The sequence below is a fragment of the Colius striatus genome, unplaced genomic scaffold (assembly GCF_028858725.1).
Source record: "Colius striatus isolate bColStr4 unplaced genomic scaffold, bColStr4.1.hap1 scaffold_192, whole genome shotgun sequence".
Taxonomy (NCBI): Eukaryota; Metazoa; Chordata; class Aves; order Coliiformes; family Coliidae; genus Colius; species Colius striatus.
The window spans coordinates 4,153-27,810 of record NW_026908482.1 but is presented as its reverse complement, the minus strand read 5'-3'; the positions used below and the strand labels follow the sequence as shown (position 1 = coordinate 27,810).

Sequence of the window (23,658 nt, the reverse complement as noted above, 5' to 3'; positions counted from 1 at the left end):
TGGGGGATTTGGGGGCTGGGATGGAGATTTGGGGGGATCTTGGGGGGCTGGGGGGATTTGGGGGGGCTGGGGATAGATTGGGGGGAGTTTGGGGGGGTTTTGGGGGGCTGGGGGATTTGGGGGGCTTGGGACAGATTGCAGGGTTTGGGGGGCTGGGGGGATTTGGGGGGGCTGGGACAGACTGGGGGGAGTTTGGGGGTTTTGGGGGACTGGGATGGAGATTTGGGGGGCTGGGACAGATTGGGGGGAGTTTGGGGGGGTTTTGGGGGGCTGGGGGGATTTGGGGGGGCTGGGACAGACTGGGGGGAGTTTGGGGGGTTTTGGGGGGCTGGGATGGAGATTTGGGGGGATCTTTGGGGGCTGGGACAGACTGGGGGAATTTGGGGGGTTTGGGGAGCTGAGGGGGATTTGGGGGGGCTGGGACAGATTGGGGGGATGGGGGGATTTGGGGGGGCTGGGGGGGATTTGGGGGAGTTTGGGGGGTTTTTGGGGGGCTGGGGGGGATTTGGGGGGGCTGGGACAGATTGGGGGGAGTTTGAGGGGCTTTTGGGGGGCTGGGACAAATTGGGGGGTGTTTGAGGGCCTGGAGACAGATTGGGGCGAGTTTGGGGGGATTTGGGGGGGCTGGAACAGACTGGGGGGAGTTTGGGGGGATTTGGGGGGGCTGGAACAAACTGGGGGGAGTTTGGGGGGTTTTGGGGGGCTGGGGGGGGATTTGGGGGGGCTGGGACAGATTGGGGAGAGTTTGGGGGGGTTTTGGGGGGCTGGGGGGGATTTGGGGGCTGCAGACAGACTGGGGGGAGTTTGGGGGGGTTTTGGGGGGCTGGAGACAGATTGGGGGAGTTTGAGGGGTTTGGGGGGCTGGGGGGATTTGGGGGGGCTGGGACAGACTGGGGGAGTTTGGGGGGGTGTTTGGGGGGCTGGGGGGGGCTGGGACAGATTGGGGGGAGTTTGGGGGGTTTTGGGGGGCTGGGGGGATTTGGGGGGGCTGGGACAGATTGGGGGGAGTTTGGGGGGGTTTTGGGGGGCTGGGGGGATTTGGGGGGGCTGGAGACAGATTGCAGCGTTTGGGGGGCTGGGGGGATTTGGGGTGCTGGGACAGATTGGGGGGAGTTTGGGGGGATTTGGGGGCTGGGATGGAGATTTGGGGGGATCTTGGGGGGCTGGGGGGATTTGGGGGGGCTGGGACAAATTGGGGGGAGTTTGGGGGAGTTTGGGGGGGTTTGGGGGGATTTGGGGGGGCTGGGACAGACTGGGGGGAGTTTGGGGGGGATTTGGGGGGGCTGGGACAAATTGGGGGGAGTTTGGGGGGGTTTTTGGGGGGCTGGGACAGGTTGGGGGAGTTTGGGGGGGTCCCCTCTGGCTAGGGAGGAACCCCTAGAAATTTGGGGGGGGGGGAGGGGCAAGAAACGACCCCAAAAGTACCAAAAAACCCACCTTTATTGTATAAAAAAGCAGCTTCGGGGGGGGGGGGCGTGGCCAGGGAAAGGGGGCGTGGCCAAGGGGGCGTGGCCAGGAGAGGCGCTGAGCCAATGGGAGGGGAGGCGAGTGGGGAAGGGGCGGAGTCAGCGGAGGGGGCGTGGCCAAGGGGCGGAGTCACGGGGGCGTGGCCAAGGAAAAGGGGGCGGGGTCAGGCGAAGGGGGTTATAAGGGGAGGGGGCGTGGCTTTCGGCGGAGGGGGCGTGGCCACGCCGAGGGTGTTATAAGGGGAGGGGGGCGTGGCTTGCGGCGGAGGGGGGCGTGGTCACTCCGAGTCCCCGCCCCCCCTGGCCCTTGAGCAGCAGCTTCTTGCCGCGCGGCACCAGCCCCTCCCCCCGCTGCCGCCGGCCCTTGGAGCTGGGGAGGGGAGAAATGGGGGGGGGGGGTGAGAGACCTTTCACCCCCCAAACAGACCCCATGGCACCCCAAAATAGAGCCTGGAACCTCCCCTGATACCCCCAAACACACCCCAATGGCCCCCCAACAGAGATCCCAATCACCCCCCCAAAACACCCCCAAACAGACCCCATGGCACCCCCAAAACAGAGCCTGGAACCTCCCCCAGACACCCCCAAACACACCCCAATGGCCCCCCAAACAGAGCCTGGAACCTCCCCCTGACACCCCCAAACACACCCCATGGCACCCCCAAAACAGAGCCTGGAACCTCCCCCTGACACCCCCAAACACACCCCATGGCACCCCCAAAACAGAGCCTGGAACCTCCCCCAGACACCCCCAAACACACCCCAATGGCACCCCCAAATAGAGCCTGGAACCTCCCCCAGACACCCCCAAACAGACCCCAATGGCACCCCCAAAACAGAGCCTGGAACCTCCCCAGACACCCCCAAACAGACCCCAATGGCCCCCCAAAACAGAGCCTGGAACCTCCCCCTGACACCCCCAAACACACCCCATGGCACCCCCAAAACAGAGCCTGGAACCTCCCCCAGACACCCCCAAACACACCCCAATGGCACCCCCAAAACAGAGCCTGGAACCTCCCCCTGACACCCCCAAACAGAACCCAATGGCACTCCCAAAAGAGACCCCAATTAACCCCCCAAACAGACCCCATGGCACCCCAAAACAGAGCCTGGAACCTCCCCCTGACACCCCCAAACAGACCCCATGGCACCCCCAAATAGAGCCTGGAACCTCCCCAGACACCCCCAAACAGACCCCAATGGCACCCCCAAAACAGAGCCTGGAACCTCCCCCAGACACCCCCAAACAGACCCCATGGCACCCCCAAAACAGAGTCTGAGACATCCCCCAGACACCCCCAAACACACCCCAATGGCACCCCCAAAACAGAGCCTGGAACCTCCCCCAGACACCCCCAACACACCCCAATGGCCCCCCAAAACAGAGTCTGAGACATCCCCCAGACACCCCCAAACACACCCCAATGGCACCCCCAAAACAGAGCCTGGAACCTCCCCCTGACACCCCCAAACACACCCCAATGGCACCCCCAAATAGAGCCTGGAACCTCCCCCAGACACCCCCAAACAGACCCCAATGGCACCCCCAAAACAGAGCCTGGAACCTCCCCCAGACACCCCCAAACAGACCCCAATGGCCCCCAAAACAGAGCCTGGAACCTCCCCCTGACACCCCCAAACACACCCCATGGCACCCCCAAAACAGAGCCTGGAACCTCCCCCAGACACCCCCAAACACACCCCAATGGCACCCCCAAAACAGAGCCTGGAACCTCCCCCTGACACCCCCAAACAGAACCCAATGGCACTCCAAAAGAGACCCCAATTAACCCCCCCGAAACAGACCCCATGGCACCCCAAACAGAGCCTTGGAACCTCCCCCTGACACCCCCAAACACACCCCATGGCACCCCCAAATAGAGCCTGGAACCTCCCCCAGACACCCCCAAACACACCCCAATGGCACCCCCAAAACAGAGCCTGAGACATCCCCCAGACACCCCCAAACACACCCCAATGGCACCCCCAAAACAGAGCCTGGAACCTCCCCCTGACACCCCAAACACACCCCAATGGCACCCCCAAATAGAGCCTGGAACCTCCCCCAGACACCCCCAAACAGACCCCAATGGCACCCCCAAAACAGAGCCTGGAACCTCCCCCAGACACCCCCAAACAGACCCCAATGGCCCCCCAAAACAGAGCCTGGAACCTCCCCCTGACACCCCCAAACACACCCCAATGGCACCCCCAAATAGAGCCTGGAACCTCCCCCAGACACCCCCAAACAGACCCAATGGCACCCCCAAAACAGAGCCTGGAACTCCCCCAGACACCCCCAAACAGACCCCAATGGCCCCCCAAAACAGAGCCTGAACCTCCCCCTGACACCCCCAAACACACCCCATGGCACCCCCAAAACAGAGCCTGGAACCTCCCCCTGACACCCCCAAACACACCCCATGGCACCCCCAAAACAGAGCCTGGAACCTCCCCAGACACCCCCAAACACACCCCAATGGCCCCCCAAAACAGAGCCTGGAACCTCCCCCTGACACCCCCAAACACACCCCATGGCACCCCAAAACAGAGCCTGGAACCTCCCCCAGACACCCCCAAACACACCCCAATGGCCCCCCAAAACAGAGCCTGGAACCTCCCCCAGACACCCCCAAACACACCCCAATGGCACCCCCAAAACAGAGCCTGGAACCTCCCCCTGACACCCCCAAACAGAACCCAATGGCACTCCCAAAAGAGACCCCAATTAACCCCCCAAACAGACCCCATGGCACCCCAAAACAGAGCCTGGAACCTCCCCCTGACACCCCCAAACACACCCCAATGGCCCCCCAAAACAGAGCCTGGAACCTCCCCCTGACACCCCCAAACACACCCCATGGCACCCCCAAATAGAGCCTGGAACCTCCCCCAGACACCCCCAAACACACCCCAATGGCCCCCCAAAACAGAGTCTGAGACATCCCCCAGACACCCCAAACACACCCCAATGGCACCCCCAAAACAGAGCCTGGAACCTCCCCCAGACACCCCCAAACAGACCCCATGGCACCCCCAAAACAGAGCCTGGAACCTCCCCCAGACACCCCCAAACACACCCCAATGCACCCCCAAAACAGAGCCTGGAACCTCCCCCTGACACCCCCAAACACACCCCATGGCACCCCCAAAACAGAGCCTGGAACCTCCCCCTGACACCCCCAAACAGAACCCAATGGCACTCCCAAAAGAGACCCCAATTAACCCCCCAAACAGACCCCATGGCACCCCAAAACAGAGCCTGGAACCTCCCCCTGACACCCCCAAACAGACCCCAATGGCACCCCAAAACAGAGCCTGGAACCTCCCCCAGACACCCCCAAACACACCCCATGGCACCCCCAAAATAGAGCCTGAAACCTCCCCCTGACACCCCCAAACACACCCCAATGGCCCCCCAAAATAGAGCCTGAAACCTCCCCCTGACACCCCCAAACAGACTCCAGTGGCCCCCCCAAAAGAGACCCAGTGCCCCACCCAAACACCCCAAAGAGACCCCAGGGGTCCCCCAAAAAGACCCCAATGGACCCCCCAAAACAGAGCCTGAACATCCCCTAGACACCCCCAAACAGACCCCAGTGGCCCCCCCAAACACCCCCAAAAGACCCCAGTGGCACCCCCAAACAGAGCCTGGAACCTCCTCCAGACACCCCCAAACAGACCCCAATGGCCCCCAAAAGAGATCCCAATTACTCTCCTCCAGACACCCCAAACAGACCCCAATGGCCCCCAAAAGAGATCCCAATTACTCCCCAAAACACCCCAAACAGACCCCATGGCACCCCCAAAACAGAGCCTGGAACCTCCCCCAGACACCCCCAAACACACCCCAATGGCCCCCCAAAAGAGATCCCAATTACCCCCCAAACACCCCCAAACAGACCCCAATGGCCCCCCAAAACAGAGCCTGGAACCTCCCCCAGACACCCCCAAACACACCCCAATGGCACCCCCAAACAGAGCCTGGAACCTCCCCCAAACAGACCCCAGTGGCCCCCCAAAAGAGACTCTGGGACTCCCCCCAAACACCCCACGAGCTCCTGGTGCCCCTATTGGGACCCTCAAACCCCCCAGCCCCCCCAGGACCCCCCAACATCCTCCCAAACACCCCCAGGACCCCCCCAGGACCCCCCAACTCCCCCAATCCCCCTCCAAACCCCTCCCAGGATCCCCCCAGGACCCCCTAAACCCCCCAGGACCCCCAACACCCCCTCAAACCCCCCAAACCCCCCAAAGCCCCCAGGACACCCCAACCCTCCCCCAGCCCCCCCAGGACCCCCCAAACACCCCCAGGACCCCCCAAGTCCCCCACAGCCCCCCCAGGACCCTCCAAACCCCCCCCAGCCCCCTCAAACCCCCCAGGACCCCTCAAATCCCCCCAATCCCCCAGGACCCCCCAACCTTCTCCAGGACCCCCCAACTCCCCAATCCCCCTCCAAACCCCCCCAGGACCCTCAAACCCCCCAGGACCCCCCAACCCTCCCCCAGCCCCCCCAAGTCCCCCTCAACCCCCCCCAGGACCCCCCAAACTTCCCCAGGACCCCTCAAACCCCCCAGGACCCCCCCAGCCCCCCCAACCCCCCTCCAAACACCCCCAACCCCCCCCAAACCCCCCAGGACCCCCCAAACCCTCCTCAGCCTCCCAAGCCCCCCTCAAACCCCCCAGGACCCCCCAAACCCCCCCAGTCTCCCCAGGACCCCTCAAACCCCCCAATCCCCCAGGACCCCTCAACCCTCCTCAGGACCCCCCAAAATCTCCCAAGACCCCCCGACCCCCCCCCCAGTCCCCCCAACCCCACCAGGACCCCCAAACCCCCCCAGACCCCCTTAGGACCCCCCAAATCCCCTCAACTCCCCCCAAACACCCCCAAGCCCTCCATCAGCCCCCCTCCAAACACCCCCAGGACCCCCCAAAGCCCCCCAGGACCCCCCAACACCCACCAGGACACCCCAACTGCCCCCAGCCCCCCCAACCCCCCTCCAAAGCCCCCCAACCCCCCCCAACCCCCCCAGGACACCCCAACCCCCCCCCAGCCCTCCCAGGACCCCCCCAAACCCCCCCCAAGCCCCCCAGGGCTGTTTTTGGGTGACTCACGGCCGGGCCGGCGCCGCCCCCTCGGCCGCCTCCAGCGCAGCGTTGATCTCCCTGAGCATCTCGAAGCGGCGGCGCCCACGGACCTGGCGGCCACAGCGGCACTCGGGAGAGCGCACTCCGGGGAGGGGGGCACTCGGGGGAGGGGGTGAGGGAGAGGGGGCACTCGGGGGAGGGGGCACTCAGGGGAGCAGGCACTCGGGGGAGGGCACTCCGGGGAGAAGGCACTCGGGGAGGGGGCACTCCGGGGAGCAGGCACTCGGGGGAGGGCACTCCGGGGAGCAGGCACTCGGGGAGGGCACTCCGGGGAGGGGGCACTCAGAGGGGGGAGGGGGCACTCAGGGGAGGGCACTTGGGGGAGGGAGCACTCAGGGGAGGGGGCACTCAGAGTGAGAAGGAGCACTCAGGGAGGGCACTTGGGGGAGGGGGCACTCAGGGGAGGGGGCACTCAGAGTGAGAAGGGGCACTCAGGGGAGGGCACTCAAGATTGAGGAGGGGGCACTCGGGGGAGGCACTTGGGGGAGGGGGCACTCGGGGGAGGGGGCACTCAGAGTGGGGAGGGGGCACTCAGAGGGATGAGGGGGCACTTGGGGGAGGGGGCACTCAGGGGAGGGGGCACTCGGGGGAGGGGGCACTCCGGGGAGGGGCACTCGGGGGAGGGCACTCCGGGAGGGGGCACTCGGGGGAGGCACTCCGGGGAGGGGGCACTCGGGGGGAGGGGACACTCAGAGGGATGAGGGGGCACTTGGGGGAGGGGGCACTCAGGGGAGGGGGCACTCAGAGTGAGAAGGGGGCACTCGGGTGAGGGCACTCGGGGGAGGGGGCACTCAGAGGGGGGAAGGGGGCACTCAGAGTGAGGAGAGGGCATTCAGGGGAGGGCCACTTGGGGAGGGGGCACTCAGAGGGGGGAAGGGGGCACTCAGAGTGAGGAGAGGGCACTCGGGTGAGGGCACTCGGGGGAGGGGGCACTCAGAGGGGGGAAGGGGGCACTCAGAGTGAGGAGGGGGCACTCGGGGGAGGGGGCACTCAGGGGAGGGGGCACTCGGGGGAGGGCACTCGGGGGAGGGCACTCGGGGGAGCGGGCACTCAGAGGGGGAAGGGGGCACTCAGAGGGATGAGGGGCACTTGGGGGCACTCAGAGGGGGGAGGGGGCACTTGGGGGAGGGGGCACTCGGGGGAGGGCACTGAGGGGAGGGGGCACTCAGAGTGAGGAGGGGGCACTCGGGGGCACTCAGGGGAGGGGGTGAGGGGAGGGAGCACTAGGGGGAGGGGGCACTCAGAAGGGAGAGTGGGCACTCGAGAGGGGACACTCGGAAGAGGGGGCACTCTGGGGAGGGCACTCGGGGGAGGGGGCACTCAGAGTGAGAAGGGGGCACTCGGGGGAGGGCACTCGGGGGAGGGGGCACTCAGGGAGGGAGTGAGGGGGCACTCAGAGAGGGGAGAGGGGAGGGGAGGGGGGACTTGGGGGTGAGGGAGCACTCAGGGAGGGAGCACTCAGGGAGGGGAGAGGGACTCAGGGGTGAGGGGGCACTCAAAGGGAGTGGGCACTCAGAGGAGGGAAGGGGCGCTGAGGGGAGGGCACACTTAGGGAGGGGAGAGGGGGCACTCAGGGGAGGGTGTACTCAGGGGAGGGGCACCCAGGGAGGGGGTGAGGGGGCACTCAGGGGAGGGATGAGGGGGCACTCAGGGGTGAGGAAGCGCTCAAAGGGGAGTGGGCACTCAGGGTGAGGGGGCACCCAGGGAGGGGAGGGTGCACTCAGGAGGGGGGTGAGGGGGCACTCAGGGGAGGGGGCACTCACAGGGGTGAGAGGGCACTTGGGGGAGGGGGCACTCAGGAGGGGAGGGGGGGACTCAGGGAGGCGGTGAGGGGGCACTAAGGAGGGTGAGGGGTCACTTAGGGAGAGAAGGAAGCACTCAGGAGTGTGAGTGGCCACTCAGGGAGGGGTGAGTGTGAGTGTGAGTGTGCCTCAGTGCCCGTGCTGACCTGCAGCTGGAACAGCTCCTGCTCGGGGCCCAGCAGCCGCTTCTTGGAGCTCTGGGGGGGGGCTTCAGGCGGGGGGGGGCAGCGCTGGGGGGGTAAAAGGGGGGGGGTTGGCACACAGAGACCCCTCCCCCCAACCACAGCGACCCCCCAAGTGTCCAGAGACCCCCCAAACCCCCCAGAGACCCCCCAAAGTGTCCATGGACCCCCCCCCCCCACCCCCCAGAGACCCCCCCAAGTGTCCATGGACCCCCCAAACCCCCCAGAGACCCCCCAAAGTCTCCAAAGACCCCCCAGAGACCCCCCTGACTCCCCCAGAAACCCCCTCAAAGTCTCCAAGGAGCCCCCAGAGACCCCCCCAAAGTGTCCATGGACCCCCCCAAACCCCCCAGAGAACACCCTGACTCCCCCAGAGACCCCCAAGTTCCCAAGGACCCCCCCAAAGACCCCTCAAAGTCTCCAAAGACCCCCCAGAGACCCCCCTCAAAGTCTCCAAGGAGCCCCCAGAGACCCCCCCCAAGTGTCCATGGACCCCCCAAACCCCCCAGAGACCCCCCCAAAGTGCCCAAGGAGCCACCAGAGACCCCCCAAGTGTCCATGGAACCCCCCACATCCCCCAAAGACCCCCCTGACTCCCCCAGAGACCCCCCCAAGTGCCCAAGGACCCCCCAGAGACCCCCCCAAAGTGTCCATGGACCCCCCCAAACCCTCCAGGGAGCCTCCAGAGACCCCCCCAAGTGTCCAGGGACCCCCCTGAGACCCCTCCCCACCTCCCAGGGACCCCCACAAGTGTCCAAGGAACCCCCAGAGACCCCCCCAGTGTCCAAGGACCCCCCAGGGACCCCACTCACCCCCCCAGAGACCCCCCAAAGTGTCCAGGAGACCCCCCAGAGACCCCTCCCCAGTCCCCAGAGACCCCCCAAAGTGTCCAGGAGACCCCCATGGATCCCCCTCTCACCCCCAGAGACCCCCCAAGTGCCCAGGGAGCTCCCAGAAACCCCTCCAAGACCCCAGAGACCCCCCACAAGTGTCCAAGGAGCCCCCAGAGACCCCCAAAGTGTCCAGGGGACCCCCATAGATCCCCCAGAGACCCCTCCCCCACCCCCCAGAGACCCCCCCAAAGTACCCAAGGAGCCCCCAGAGACCCCTCAAGTCTCCATGGACCCCTCAGAGACCCCTCCCCACCCCCCAGAGACCCCCCCAAGTGCCCAGGGGACCCCCATAGATCCCCCAGAGACCCCTCCCCCACCCCCCAGAGACCCCCCCCCAAGTGCCCAGGGGACCCCCAGAGACCCCCTCCACTTCCCACAGACACCCCCCAGCGTCCAGGGAGCCCCCAGGGACCCCATTCATCCCCCCAGAGACCCCCCAAAGTGTCCAGGAGACCCCCCAGAGACCCCTCCCCAGTCCCCAGAGACCCCCCAAGTGCCCAGGGAGCCCCCAGAGACCCCTCCCCAGTCCCCAGAGAGCCCCCAAAGTGTCCAGGAGACCCCCATGGATCCCCCTCTCACCCCCAGAGACCCCCCAAGTGCCCAGGGAGCTCCCAGAAACCCCTCCAAGACCCCAGAGACCCCCCACAAGTGTCCAGGGAGCCCCCAGGGACCACCCCCCCCAATCCCCTGGGAACAAACCCCTGGCTCCTCCCCTTCGCTCTGATTGGTTCCCGCTCAGCTGGCACCCCTCCTAGCCCCGCCCCCTCGGCTCTGATTGGCCCCCTCCTGCTTTGCCCCGCCCCCTCCGCTCCCTTGGCCCCCCCCCCCTCAGCTCCAACTGGACCCTATTTAGCTGGATCCCCTCCTGGCCCCGCCCCCTCCACTCTGATTGGCCCTCACAGCCCTGGAGCTCCTCCCCTTACCCCGCTGAGCCCCGCCCCCTCGGCTCTGATTGGCCCTCTCCCGCTTGGCCCCGCCTCTCCTCTCCCTTGGCCCCGCCCCCTCGGCTCCAATTGGACCTTATCCACTGGAGCTCCTCCCACTTAGCCCCGTCCCTGCGCTCTGATTGGTCCCCGCTCGTCTGGGGCTCCTCCCCTTACTCCACTCCTCTCCTCAAGCCCCGCCCCCTCCGCTCTGATTGGCCCGCGCTCTCGGAGCCCCGCCCCCTCAGCGGCAATCGGTATCTCCCTGCTTGGCCCCGCCCCCTCGGCTCCCTTGGCCCCGCCCCCTCGGCTCCGATTGGCCCTTCCCGGCCGGCCCCGCCCCCTCCGCTCCCTTGGCCCCGCCCCCTCAGCGCCAACTGGAGCTCCTCCCACTTAGCCCCGCCCCTGCGCTCTGATTGGCCCGCGCTCGCCTGGGGCTCCTCCCCTTACTCCTCTCCTCAAGCCCCGCCCCCTCGGCTCTGATTGGCCCGTGCTCTCAGAGCCCCGCCCCCTCAGCGGCAATCGGCATCTCCCTGCTTGGCCCCGCCCCCTCGGCTCCCTTGGCCCCGCCCCCCTCCGCTCTGATTGGCCCGCGCTCTCGGAGCCCCGCCCCCTCAGCTACAATCGGCATCTCCCTGCTTGGCCCCGCCCCCTCCGCTCTGATTGGCCCTCACAGCCCTGGGGCTCCTCCCCTTACCCCGCCGAGCCCCGCCCCCTCGGCTCCGCTTGGCCCCTCCGCTCCCTGGGCCCCGCCCCCTCGGCTCGGATTGAGCGCCTCGCTTGGCCCCGCCCCCTCTGCTCCGATTGGCCCTTCCCGGCCGGCCCCGCCCCCTCCGCTCCCTTGGCCCCGCCCCTCGTCCCGGATTGGCCCCTTCCCCGCCCCAGCTCCCTTAGCCCCGCCCCCCTCGTCCCGGATTGGCCCCTTCCCGCCCCCCGGCGCCGCCCATTGGCTCTGACCGCGCTTGGCCCCGCCCCCGGCCCCGCCCCGCTTGCGCCGGTTCTCCTCCTCGATGCGCCGGTCGCGGCCGGGACAGGCACAGACACGGACCTCGAAACAGCGGCGGCCCAGGATGCGGCCCCTGGGGGACACGGGCCCTCAGCACCCCAAAAGGGACCCCAGAGGGACCCCCAAAGGGACCCTCAGCACCCCCAAAGGGACCCCCAAAGGGACCCCCAAAGGGACCCCCAAAGGGACCCTCAGCACCCCAAAAGGGACCCCAGAGGGACCCCCAAAGGGACCCCCAAAGGGACCCTCAGCACCCCAAAAGGGACCCCCAAAGGGACCCCCAGGATGGGAAAGGGGGAGCAAAGGGACCCCCAAAGGGACCCCCAAAGAGACCCCCAGCACCCCTAAAGGGACCCAAAAAGGGACCCTGAGCACCCCCAAAGGGACCCCCAAAGGGACCCTCAGCACCCCCAAAGGGACCCCCAAAGGGACCCCAGGATGGGGAAGGGGGAGCAAAGGGACCCCCAAAGGGACCCCCAAAGGGACCCCCAGGATGGGGAAGGGGGAGCAAAGGGACCCCCAAAGGGACCCCCAAAGGGACCCTCAGCACCCCCAAAGGGACCCCCAAAGGGACCCCCAGGATGGGGAAGGGGGAGCAAAGGGACCCCCAAGGGACCCCCAAAGGGACCCCCAGGATGGGGAAGGGGAGCAAAGGGACCCCCAAAGGGACCCCCAAAGGGACCCTCAGCACCCCCAAAGGGACCCCCAAAGGGACCCCCAGGATGGGGAAGGGGGAGCAAAGGGACCCCCAAAGGGACCCCCAAAGGGACCCCCAGGATGGGGAAGGGGGAGCAAAGGGACCCCCAAAGGGACCCCCAAAGGGACCCCCAGGATGGGGAAGGGGGAGCAAAGGGACCCCCAAAGGGACCCCCAAAGGGACCCTCAGCACCCCCAAAGGGACCCCCAAAGGGACCCCCAGGATGGGAAAGGGGGAGCAAAGGGACCCCCAAAGGGATCCCCAAAGGGACCCCCAGCACCCCCAAAAGGACCCCCAAAGGGACCCCCAGAACCCCCAAAGGGATCCCCAAAGGGACCCCTCAGCACCCCCAAAGGGACCCCCAAAGGGATCCCCAGCACCCCAAAAGGGACCCCCAAAGGGACCCATAAAGGGACCCTGAGCACCCCCAAAGGGACCCCCAAAGGGACCCCCAAAGGGACCCCCAGGATGGGGAAGGGGGAGCAAAGGGACCCCCAAAGGGACCCCCAAAGGGACCCTCAGCACCCCAAAAGGGACCCCAGAGGGACCCCCAAAGGGACTTCCAAAGGGACCCTCAGCACCCCCCAAAGGGACCCCAAAGGGACCCCCAAAGGGACCCCTCAGCACCCCCAAAGGGACCCCCAAAGGGACCCTCAGCACCCCAAAAGGGACCCCAGAGGGACCCCCAGCACCCCCAAAGGGACCCCAAAGGGACCCCCAAAGGGACCCTCAGCACCCCCCAAAGGGACCCCCAAAGGGACCCCCAAAGGGACCCTCAGCACCCCAAAAGGGACCCCAGAGGGACCCCCAAAGGGACCCCTCAGCACCCCCCAAAGGGACCCCAAAGGGACCCCCAAAGGGACCCCCAAAGGGACCCTCAGCACCCCCAAGGGACCCCCAAAGGGACCCTCAGCACCCCAAAAGGGACCCCAGAGGGACCCCCAAAGGGACCCCCAGGACCCACAAAGGGACCCCCAAAGGGACCTTCAGCACCCCAAAAGGGACCCCAGAGGGACCCCCAAAGGGACCCCCAGGACCCACAAAGGGACCCCCAAAGGGACCCTCAGCACCCCAAAAGGGACCCTAGAGGGACCCCCAAAGGGACCCCAGGACCCACAAAGGGACCCCCAAAGGGACCCCCAGAACCCCAAAAGGGACCCCCAAAGGGACCCCCAGAACCCCCAAAGGGACCCCCAGAACCCCAAAAGGGACCCCCAAAGGGACCCCAAAAGGGACCCCAGAGGGACCCCCAAAGGGACCCCCAAAGGGACCCCCAGGGATGGGAAAGGGGGAGCAAAGGGACCCCCAAAGGGACCCCTCAGCACCCCCAAAGGGACCCCCAAAGGGACCCCCAAAGGGACCCCTCAGCACCCCCAAAGGGACCCCAAAGGGACCCCCAAAGGGACCCCCAAAGGGACCCCCAGCACCCCCCAAAGGGACCCCAAAGGGACCCCCAAAGGGACCCCTGAGCACCCCAAAAGGGACCCCAGAGGGACCCCCAAAGGGACCCCCAGGGATGGGAAAGGGGGAGCAAAGGGACCCCCAAAGGGACCCTGAGCACCCCCAAAGGGACCCCCAGAACCCCCAAAGGGACCCCCAAAGGGATCCCCAAAGGGACCCCCAAAGGGACCCTCAGCACCCCCAAAGGGACCCCCAAAGGGACCCCCAGCACCCCAAAAAGGGACCCCAAAGGGACCCCCAAAGGGACCCTGAGCACCCCCAAAGGGACCCCCAAAGGGACCCTCAGCACCCCAAAAAGGGACCACAAAGGGACCCCCAAAGGGAGCCCCAGGGGGTTCATTTGGGGGGGTCCAAGGGGTTAATTTGGGGGCTCCCAGGGGGTTCATTTGGGAGGTTCCCAGGCTCATTTGGGGGGTCCCAGGGGGTTCATTTGGGGGCTCCCAGGGCTCATTTGGGGGGGTCCAGGGGGTTCATTTGGGGGCTCCCAGGGGGTTGATTTGGGGGCTCCCAGAGCTCATTTGGGGGGGTCCCAGGGCTCATTTGGGGGGCTTCCAGGGGGTTGATTTGGGGGGGGTCTCACCCAGGCTCCTCCAGGGTGAGGATGGTCAATGGGGGGGTCCCAGAGGGTTCATTTAGGGGGGTCCCAGGGCTCATTTGGGGGGCTCCCAGGGCTCACTTGGGGGGCTCCCAGAGTTAGTTTGAGGGGCTCCCAGGGGGTTCATTTGGGGGTCCAAGGGGTTCATTTGGGGGCTGCCAGGGGGCTCATTTGGGGGGCTCCCAGGGCTCATTTGGGGGCTCCCAGGGCTCACTTGGGGGGCTCCCAGAGGGTTCATTTGGGGGGTTTAAGGGATTAATTTGGGGGGAGTCCCTTGGTGTAAATTTGGGGGGCTCCCAGGGTTTATTGGGGGGCTCCCAGGGGGGTCATTTGGGGGGTCCAAGGGGTTCATTTGGGAGGTTCCCAGGGGGTTCATTTGGGGGGCTCCCAGGGGGTTGATTTGGTGGGGGTCTCACCCAGGCTCCTCCAGGCTGAGGATGGTCAAGGGGGGGCTCCCAGGGGGTTCAATTAGGGGGCTCCCAGGGCTGGTTTGGGGGGCTCCCAGGGGGGTCATTTGGGGGTCCAAGGGGTTCATTTGGGGGGGTCCCAGGGGGTTCATTTGGGGGCTCCCAGGGGGTTCATTTGGGGGGTCTCAGGGTTCACTTTTGGGGTTCCCAGAACTCATCTGGGGGGCCCCTTGGTGTTAATTTGGGGGGGTCCCAGGGTTAATTTGGGGGGCTCCCAGGGCTGATTTGGGGGCTCCCAGGGCTGATTTGGGGGGCTCCCAGGGGGCTGATTTGGGGGGGGTCTCACCCAGGCTCCTCCAGGCAATGGGGGGGTCCCAGAGGGTTCATTTAGGGGGCTCCCAGGGCTCACTTGGGGGGCTCCCAGAGTTAGTTTGGGGGGCTCCCAGGGGGTTCATTTGGGGGGCTCCCAGGGCTGATTTGGGGGGCTCCCAGGGGGTTCACTTGGGGGGTCCCTGGGGAATCATTGGGGGGCTTCCAGGGGGTTCATTTGGGGGGCTCCCAGGGCTGATTTGGGGGGCTCCCAGGGTTCATTTGGGGGCTCCCAGGGGGTTGATTTGGGGGGGGTCTCACCCAGGCTCCTCCAGGCTGAGGATGGTCAAGGGGGGGCTCCCAGGGGGTTCATTTGGGGGGTTTAAAGGATTAATTTGGGGGGGTCCCTTGGTGTTAATTTGGGGGGCTCCCAGGGCACATTTTGGGGGCTCCCAGGGGGTTGATTTGGGGGGCTCTGAGGGCTCATTTGGGGGGCTCCCAGGGCTGATTTGGGGGGCTCCCAGGGGGTTCATTTGGGGGGCTCCCAGGGTTCATTTGAGGGGCTCCCAGGGCTCATTTTGGGGGCTCCCAGGGGGTTGATTTGGGGGGCTCCCAGAGCTCATTTGGGGGGCTCCCAGGGGGTTGATTTGGGGGGCTCCCAGAGCTCATTTTGGGGGCTCCCAGGGGGTTGATTTGGGGGGCTCCCAGGATTAATTTGGGGGGCTCCCAGGGGGCTCATTTGGGGGGCTCTCAGGGGGTTCATTTGGGGGGCTCCCAGGGCTGATTTGGGGGGCTCCCAGGGTTCATTTGGGGGGCTCCCAGGGGGTTCATTTGGGGGCTCCCAGGGGGTTGATTTGGGGGGCTCCCAGGGCTGATTTGGGGGGCTCCCAGGGGGTTGATTTGGGGGGCTCCCAGGGCTGATTTGGGGGGTCCAAGGGGTTCATTTGAGGGGCTCCCAGGGGGTTCATTTGGGGGGCTCCCAGGGCTGATTTCGGGGGCTCCCAGGGTTAATTTGGGGGCTCACAGGGAGTTGATTTGGGGGGGTCTCACCCAGGCTCCTCCAGGCTGAGAATGGCCAATGGGGGGCTCCCAGGGGGTTGATTTGGGGGGCTCTGAGGGCTCATTTGGGGGGCTCCCAGGGCTCATTTGGGGGCTCCCAGGGGGTTCATTTGAGGGGCTCCCAGGGCTCATTTGGGGGGCTCCCAGGGGGTTCATTTGGGGGCTCCCAGGGGGTTGATTTGGGGGGCTCCCAGGGCTCAGTTTGGGGGCTCCCAGGGGGTTAATTTGGGGGGCTCCCAGGGGGTTCATTTTGGGGGCTCCCAGGGGGTTGATTTGGGGGCTCCCAGAGCTCATTTGGGGGGCTCCCAGGGGGTTCATTTGGGGGTCCCAGGGGGTTCATCTGGGGGGCTCCCAGGGTTCATTTGGGGGGCTCCCAGGGGGTTGATTTGGGAGGTTCCCAGGGGGTTCATTTGGGGGGCTCCCAGGGGGTTCATTTGGGGGGCTCCCAGGGCTCATTTGGGGGGCTCCCAGGGCTGATTTGGGGTCTCCCAGGGGGTTGATTTGGGGGGGGTCTCACCCAGGCTCCTCCAGGGTGAGGATGGCCAGGATGGGGCGCCGGTTCATGCCCCCCATGCACGAGCTGTTGCACATGAAGCTGTAAAGCACCGTGGTACAGTCTGAGCCCACCTTGGGGGAGGGAGGGGACACAAAAAAGAGGGAAGGGGGAGGGTCAGAGAGGTGGGGGGCACCCCAAAACATCCCCCCCCCACCTCAAAACATCCCCCTCCCACAAAGTCCAGCCTGATGGGGTGTGGGGTTGGGGTTAACTGGGGCTCTTGGGGGGAGTAAAAGGGGTGGGAAGGGCAGATTTGGGGAGCTGGGGGGGGATTTGGGGGTCCCAGGGGCTGTGTGGGGCTCAGTGGGGGTCCCAGGGGCTGTGTGGGGGTGCCAGGAGTTCTGTGGGGGTGCCAGGAGCAGTGTGGGGTAGTGTGGGGGTGCCAGGAGCTCTGTGGGGGTCCCAGGGGCTGTGTGGGGGTGCCAGGGGCAGTATGGGGGTGCCAGGAGCTCTGTGGGGGTCCCAGGGGCTGTGTGGGGGTGCCAGGGGTGCCAGGAGCTCTGTGGGGCTGTGTGGGGGTCCCAGGAGCTCTGTGGGGGTGCCAGGGGCTGTGTGGGGGTGCCAGGGGCTGTGTGGGGGTGCCAGGAGCTCTGTGGGGGTCCCAGGGGCTGTGTGGGGGTGCCAGGGGCAGTATGGGGGTGCCAGGAGCTCTGTGGGGGTGCCAGGGGCAGTGTGGGGGTGCCAGGGGTGCCAGGAGCTCTGTGGGGCTGTGTGGGGGTCCCAGGAGCTCTGTGGGGGTGCCAGGGGCAGTGTGGGGGTCCCAGGAGCTCTGTGGGGGTGCCAGGGGCTGTGTGGGGGTGCCAGGAGCTCTGTGGGGGTGCCAGGGGCAGTGTGGGGGTCCCAGGAGCTCTGTGGGGGTGCCAGGGGCTGTGTGGGGGTGCCAGGAGCTCTGTGGGGGTGCCAGGGGCAGTGTGGGGGTCCCAGGAGCTGTGTGGGGGTCCCAGGGGCAGTGTGGGGGTGCCAGGGGCTGTGTGGGGCTGTGTGGGGGTCCCAGGGGCAGTGTGGGGGTGCCAAAGGCAGTGTGGGGGTCCCAGGGGCAGTGTGGGGGTGCCAGGGGCTGTGTGGGGGTCCCAGGGGCAGTGTGGGGGTCCCAGGGGCTGTGTGGGGGTCCCAGGAGCTGTGTGGGGGTGCCAGGAGCTGTGTGGGGGTCCCAGGAGCTCTGTGGGGGTGCCAGGAGCTGTGTGGGGGTCCCAGGAGCTGTGTGGGGGTGCCAGGAGCTGTGTGGGGGTGCCAGGGGCTGTGTGGGGGTGCCAGGAGCTCTGTGGGGCTGTGTGGGGGTCCCAGGGAGGCTGTGGGGTGCCAGGAGCTCTTGGGGGTGCCAGGAGCTCTGTGGGGGTCTCAAGAGCTCTGTGGGGGTGCCAGGAGCAGTGTGGGGGTGCCAGGGGCTCTGTGGGGGTGCATGTGGGGTGCCAGGCTGTGTGTTTTGGGGTGCCACCTTGGGGGGCTGGTAGGGGCTGTGTGGGGGTCCCAGGAGCTGTGTGGGGGTCCCAGGGGCAGTGTGGGGCAGTGTGGGGGTCCCAGGGGCTCTGTGGGCGTGCCAGGGGCTGTGTGGGGGTCCCAGGGGCTCTGTGGGGGTGCCAGGGTGCGTGTTTTGGGGTGCCACCTCGGGGGGCTGGTAGGGGCAGTGTGGGGGTCCCAGGGGCTGTGTGGGGCAGTGTGGGGGTCCCAGGGGCTGTGTGGGGGTGCCAGGAGCAGTGTGGGGGTCCCAGGAGCTGTGTGGGGGTCCCAGGGGCACTCTGGGGGTACATGTGGGGTGCCAGGGTGTGTGTTTGGGGTGCCACCTCGGGGGGCTGGTAGGGCACGGCCACGCTGTGTCTCTTGGTGGTCTGGTCGTCGTGGTACCGCGCCTGCGGGTTCCCCTGCACCCGGATCAGGTGCTGGGCTGGGGCCTGGCCTGGGGGGGACACACACACACCCCCAAATCACAGCCTGACACCCCAACCCACGCCTCAGAGCCCCCCAGAGCCCCCCACAGCCACCCAGTGACCCCCAGTGCCCCCCACAGCCACCCAGTGCCCCCCAGAGCCACCCAGTGACCCCCACAGCCACCCAGTGCCCCCCAGTGCCCCCCAGAGCCACCCAGTGACCCCCACAGCCACCCAGTGACCCCCAGTGCCCCCCAGAGCCACCCAGTGACCCCCACAGCCACCCAGTGCCCCCCAGTGACCACCAGTGCCCCACACCCCCAAATCACAGCCTGACACCCCAACCCACACCCCTGCACCCCTCAGAGCCCCCCACAGCCACCCAGTGACCCCCAGTGCCCCCCACAGCCACCCAGTGATGCCCAGTGCCCCCCACAGCCACCCAGTGACCCCCAGAGCCCCACACCCCCAAATCACAGCCTGACACCCCAACTCACGCCCCTGCACCCCCCAGAGCCCCCCAGAGCCACCCAGTGACCCCCAGAGCCCCCCAGTGACCCCAGTGACCACCAGTGACCCCCAGAGCCCACCAGTGCCCCACACCCCCAAATCACAGCCTGACACCCCAACCCACGCCCCTGCACCCCTCAGAGCCCCCCACAGCCACCCAGTGACCCCCAGTGCCCCCCACAGCCACCCAGTGATGCCCAGTGCCCCCCACAGCCACCCAGTGACCCCCAGAGCCCCACACCCCCAAATCACAGCCTGACACCCCAACTCACGCCCCTGCACCCCCCAGAGCCCCCCAGAGCCACCCAGTGACCCCCAGAGCCACCCAGTGCCCCACACCCCCAAATCACAGCCTGACACCCCAACCCGTGCCCCTGCACTCCCCAGAGCCCCCCAGAGCCCCCCAGAGCCACCCAGTGACCCCCAGAGCCACCCAGTGCCCCACACCCCCAAATCACAGCCTGACACCCCAACCCACGCCTCAGAGCCCCCCACAGCCACCCAGTGCCCCCCAGTGACCCCCAGAGCCCCCCACAGCCACCCAGTGACCCCCAGAGCCACCCAGTGCCCACCAGTGACCCCCAGTGACCCCCACAGCCACCCAGTGACCACCAGTGACCCCCAGAGCCACCCAGAGCCCCCCAGAGCCCCCCAGTGACCCCAGTGACCCCCAGTGACCCCCAGAGCTCCCCAGAGCCGCCCACAGCCACCCAGTGACCCCCAGAGCCCCCCACAGCCACCCAGTGACCCCCACAGCCACCCAGTGACCCCCAGTGACCCCCACAGCCACCCAGTGCCCCCCAGAGCCCCTCAGAGCCACCCAGTGACCACCAGTGACCCCCAGAGCCCCCCAGTGACCACCAGTGACCCCCAGAGCCCCCCAGAGCCACCCAGTGACCCCCAGAGCTCCTCAGAGTCCCCCAGTGACCCCCAGAGCCCCCCAGAGCCACCCAGTGCCCCCCAGAGACCCCCAGTGACCCGTGACCCCAGTGACCACCAGTGACCCCCAGTGCCCCTCAGAGCCACCCAGTGACCCCCAGAGCCCCCCAGTGACCCCAGTGACCCCCAGTGACCCCCAGAGCCCCACACCCCCAAATCACAGCCTGACACCCCAACCCGTGCCCCTGCACCCCTCAGAGCCCCCCACAGCCACCCAGTGACCCCCAGTGCCCCCCACAGCCACCCAGTGATGCCCAGTGCCCCCCACAGCCACCCAGTGACCCCCAGAGCCCCACACCCCCAAATCACAGCCTGACACCCCAACTCACGCCCCTGCACCCCCCAGAGCCCCCCAGAGCCACCCAGTGACCCCCACAGCCCCCCAGAGCCCACCACAGCCACCCAGTGACCCCCACAGACACCCAGTGACCCCCAGAGCCCACCAGTGCCCCACACCCCCAAATCACAGCCTGACACCCCAACCCACACCCCTGCACCCCTCAGAGCCCCCCACAGCCACCCAGTGACCCCCAGAGCCCCCCACAGCCACCCAGTGACCCCAGTGACCCCCAGAGACCCCCCACAGCCACCCAGTGACCCCCAGAGCCCCTCAGAGCCCCACACCCCCAAATCACAGCCTGACACCCCAACCCACGCCTCAGAGCCCCCCACAGCCACCCAGTGCCCCCCAGTGACCCCCAGAGCCCCCCACAGCCACCCAGTGACCCCCAGAGCCACCCAGTGCCCACCAGTGACCCCCAGTGACCCCCACAGCCACCCAGTGACCACCAGTGACCCCCAGAGCCCCCCAGAGCCCCCCAGTGACCCCAGTGACCCCCAGTGACCCCCAGAGCCCCCCAGAGCCGCCCACAGCCACCCAGTGACCCCCAGAGCCCCCCACAGCCACCCAGTGACCCCCACAGCCACCCAGTGACCCCCAGTGACCCCCACAGCCACCCAGTGACCCCCACAGCCACCCAGTGACCACCAGTGACCCCCACAGCCACCCAGTGACCCCCAGAGTTCCCCAGAGCCCCACACCCCCAAATCACAGCCTGACACCCCAACCCACGCCCCTGCACCCCTCAGAGCCCCCCACAGCCACCCAGTGACCCCCAGAGCCCCCCACAGCCACCCAGTGACCCCCAGAGTTCACCAGAGCCCCACACCCCCAAATCACAGCCTGACACCCCAACCCACGCCCCTGCACCCCTCAGAGCCCCCCACAGCCACCCAGAGCCCCCCAGAGCCGCCCACAGCCACCCAGTGACCCCCAGAGCCCCCCACAGCCACCCAGTGACCCCCAGTGACCCCCACAGCCACCCAGTGACCCCCAGAGTTCACCAGAGCCCCACACCCCCAAATCACAGCCTGACACCCCAACCCACGCCCCTGCACCCCTCAGAGCCCCCCACAGCCACCCAGTGACCCCCAGAGCCCCCCACAGCCACCCAGTGACCCCCACAGCCACCCAGTGACCCCCAGAGCCCCCCACAGCCACCCAGTGACCCCCAGAGCCACCCAGTGACCACCAGTGACCCCCAGAGCCCTTCAGAGCCCCCCAGAGCACCCCAGAGCCACCCAGTGACCCCCAGAGCCCCCCAGTGACCCCAGTGACCCCCAGTGCCCCCCACAGCCACCCAGTGCCCCCCAGTGACCCCAGTGATCCCCAGTCCCCCCCAAACCCCCATCCCAGTCCCTCCCAGTCCCCCCCAATCCCCCTCCAATCCCCCAAACCCCCATCCCAGTCCCCCCCAGTCCCCCCCAGTCCCTCCCAGTCCCCTCCAACCCCCTCCAAACCCCCCCAAACCTCCATTCAACCCCCCCAATCCCCCCCAAACCCCCTCCACCCCCCATCCCAGCCCCCAAACCCCCATCCCAGTCCCCCCCAGTCCCTCCAAACCCCCATCCCAGTCCCTCCCAGTCCCCCCCAATTCTCCTCCAACCCCCCCAAACCACCATCCCAGTCCCTCCCAGTCCCCCCCACTCCCCCACCAACCCCCCCAAACCCCCATCCCAGTCCCTCCCAGCCCCCAAACCCCCATCCCAGTCCCCCCCAATCCCTCCCAGTCCCCCTCCAACCCCCCAAACCATCATCCCAGTCCCCCCCAGTCCCTCCCAGTCCCCCCCAACCCCCTCCAAACCCCCCCAAACCTCCATTCAACCTCCCCAATCCCCCCCAAACCCCCTCCACCCCCCCATCCCAGCCCCCAAACCCCCCTCCCAGCCCCTCCCAGCCCCTCCCAGTGGCGCTCACTGTCGCTGCCGCAGCGCTCATGGTGGGGGCAGCGTCTCACCACCTCGGCCACGTGCTCAGATTTCTTGTAGACAGCCACAGCCCTGAGCAGGGTCCCTGGGGGGGGAGGGACCCCCACCCTCACCTGCACGGGGCAGGGCTTGGCCAGGCGGCAGAACAGCTTGTTGAGCTCTGGGGAGTACTGGGGGGGGCACAGGGACAGGGGTTGGCACACACAGGGCACATGGGCTGGGACCCCCCTGGCACCCCCAGAGCACCCACTGCAGCCCCACAGCACCCAGGGATCTCCCCACAGCACCCACTGCAGCCCCACAGCACCCACTGCAGCCTGGGACCCCCACACAGCACCCACAGCACCCACTGCAGCCTGGGACCCCCACACAGCACCCACTGCAGCCTGGGACCCCCCCATAGCACCCACTGCAGCCCCACAGCACCCATTGCAGCCTGAGACCCCCACACAGCACCCACTGCACCCCCACAGCACCCACTGCAGCCTGAGACCCCCCCATAGCACCCACTGCAGCCTGGGACCCCCACACAGCACCCACTGCAGCCACACAGCACCCACTGCAGCCCCATAGCACCCACTGCAGCCTGGGACCCCCCCATAGCACCCACTGCAGCCCCACAGCACCCACTGCAGCCTGGGACCCCCACACAGCACCCACTGCAGCCCCATAGCACCCACTGCAGCCTGGGACCCCCACACAGCACCCCCACAGCACCCACTGCAGCCTGAGACTCCCCCACAGCACCCACTGCAGCCTGAGACCCCCACACAGCACCCACTGGAGCCTGGGACCCCCACACAGCACCCACTGCAGCCTGAGACCCCCACACAGCACCCACTGCAGCCCCATAGCACCCACTGCAGCCTGGGACCCCCACACAGCACCCACTGCAGCCCCATAGCACCCACTGCACCCCCATAGCACCCACTGCAGCCTGGGACCCCCCCATAGCACCCACTGCAGCCCCACAGCACCCACTGCAGCCTGGGACCCCCACACAGCACCCACTGCAGCCACACAGCACCCACTGCAGCCTGGGACCCCCACACAGCACCCACTGCACCCCCATAGCACCCACTGCAGCCTGGGACCCCCACACAGCACCCACTGCACTCCCACAGCACCCACTGCAGCCCCATAGCACCCACTGCAGCCTGGGACCCCCACACAGCACCCACTGCACTCCCACAGCACCCACTGCAGCCCCATAGCACCCACTGCAGCCTGGGACCCCCACACAGCACCCACTGCACTCCCACAGCACCCACTGCAGCCCCATAGCACCCACTGCAGCCTGGGACCCCCACACAGCACCCACTGCACCCACACAGCACCCACTGCACCCCCATAGCACCCACTGCAGCCTGGGACCCCCACACAGCACCCACTGCAGCCCCACAGCACCCACTGCAGCCCCATAGCACCCACTGCAGCCTGGGACCCCCACACAGCACCCACTGCACCCACACAGCACCCACTGCACCCCCATAGCACCCACTGCAGCCTGGGACCCCCACACAGCACCCACTGCAGCCCCACAGCACCCACTGCAGCCTGAGACCCCC

General features: G+C 67.3%; 1 protein-coding gene across 1 annotated transcript; it reads right to left on the bottom strand.

Annotated features, from left to right (window-relative positions):
• Window positions 1-1,438: 1,438 nt before the first annotated feature.
• Window positions 1,439-22,260, bottom strand: TP53 (tumor protein p53; the record flags this gene model as incomplete). The annotated part of the gene is made up of 7 exons (XM_062019815.1): window positions 1,439-1,836; window positions 6,586-6,668; window positions 8,567-8,642; window positions 11,369-11,497; window positions 16,470-16,579; window positions 18,290-18,402; window positions 22,080-22,260. Coding segments are annotated over 7 exons (828 nt in total), but the record flags the coding sequence as incomplete, so codon positions are not given.
• Between the last annotated feature and the right edge of the window lie 1,398 nt (window positions 22,261-23,658).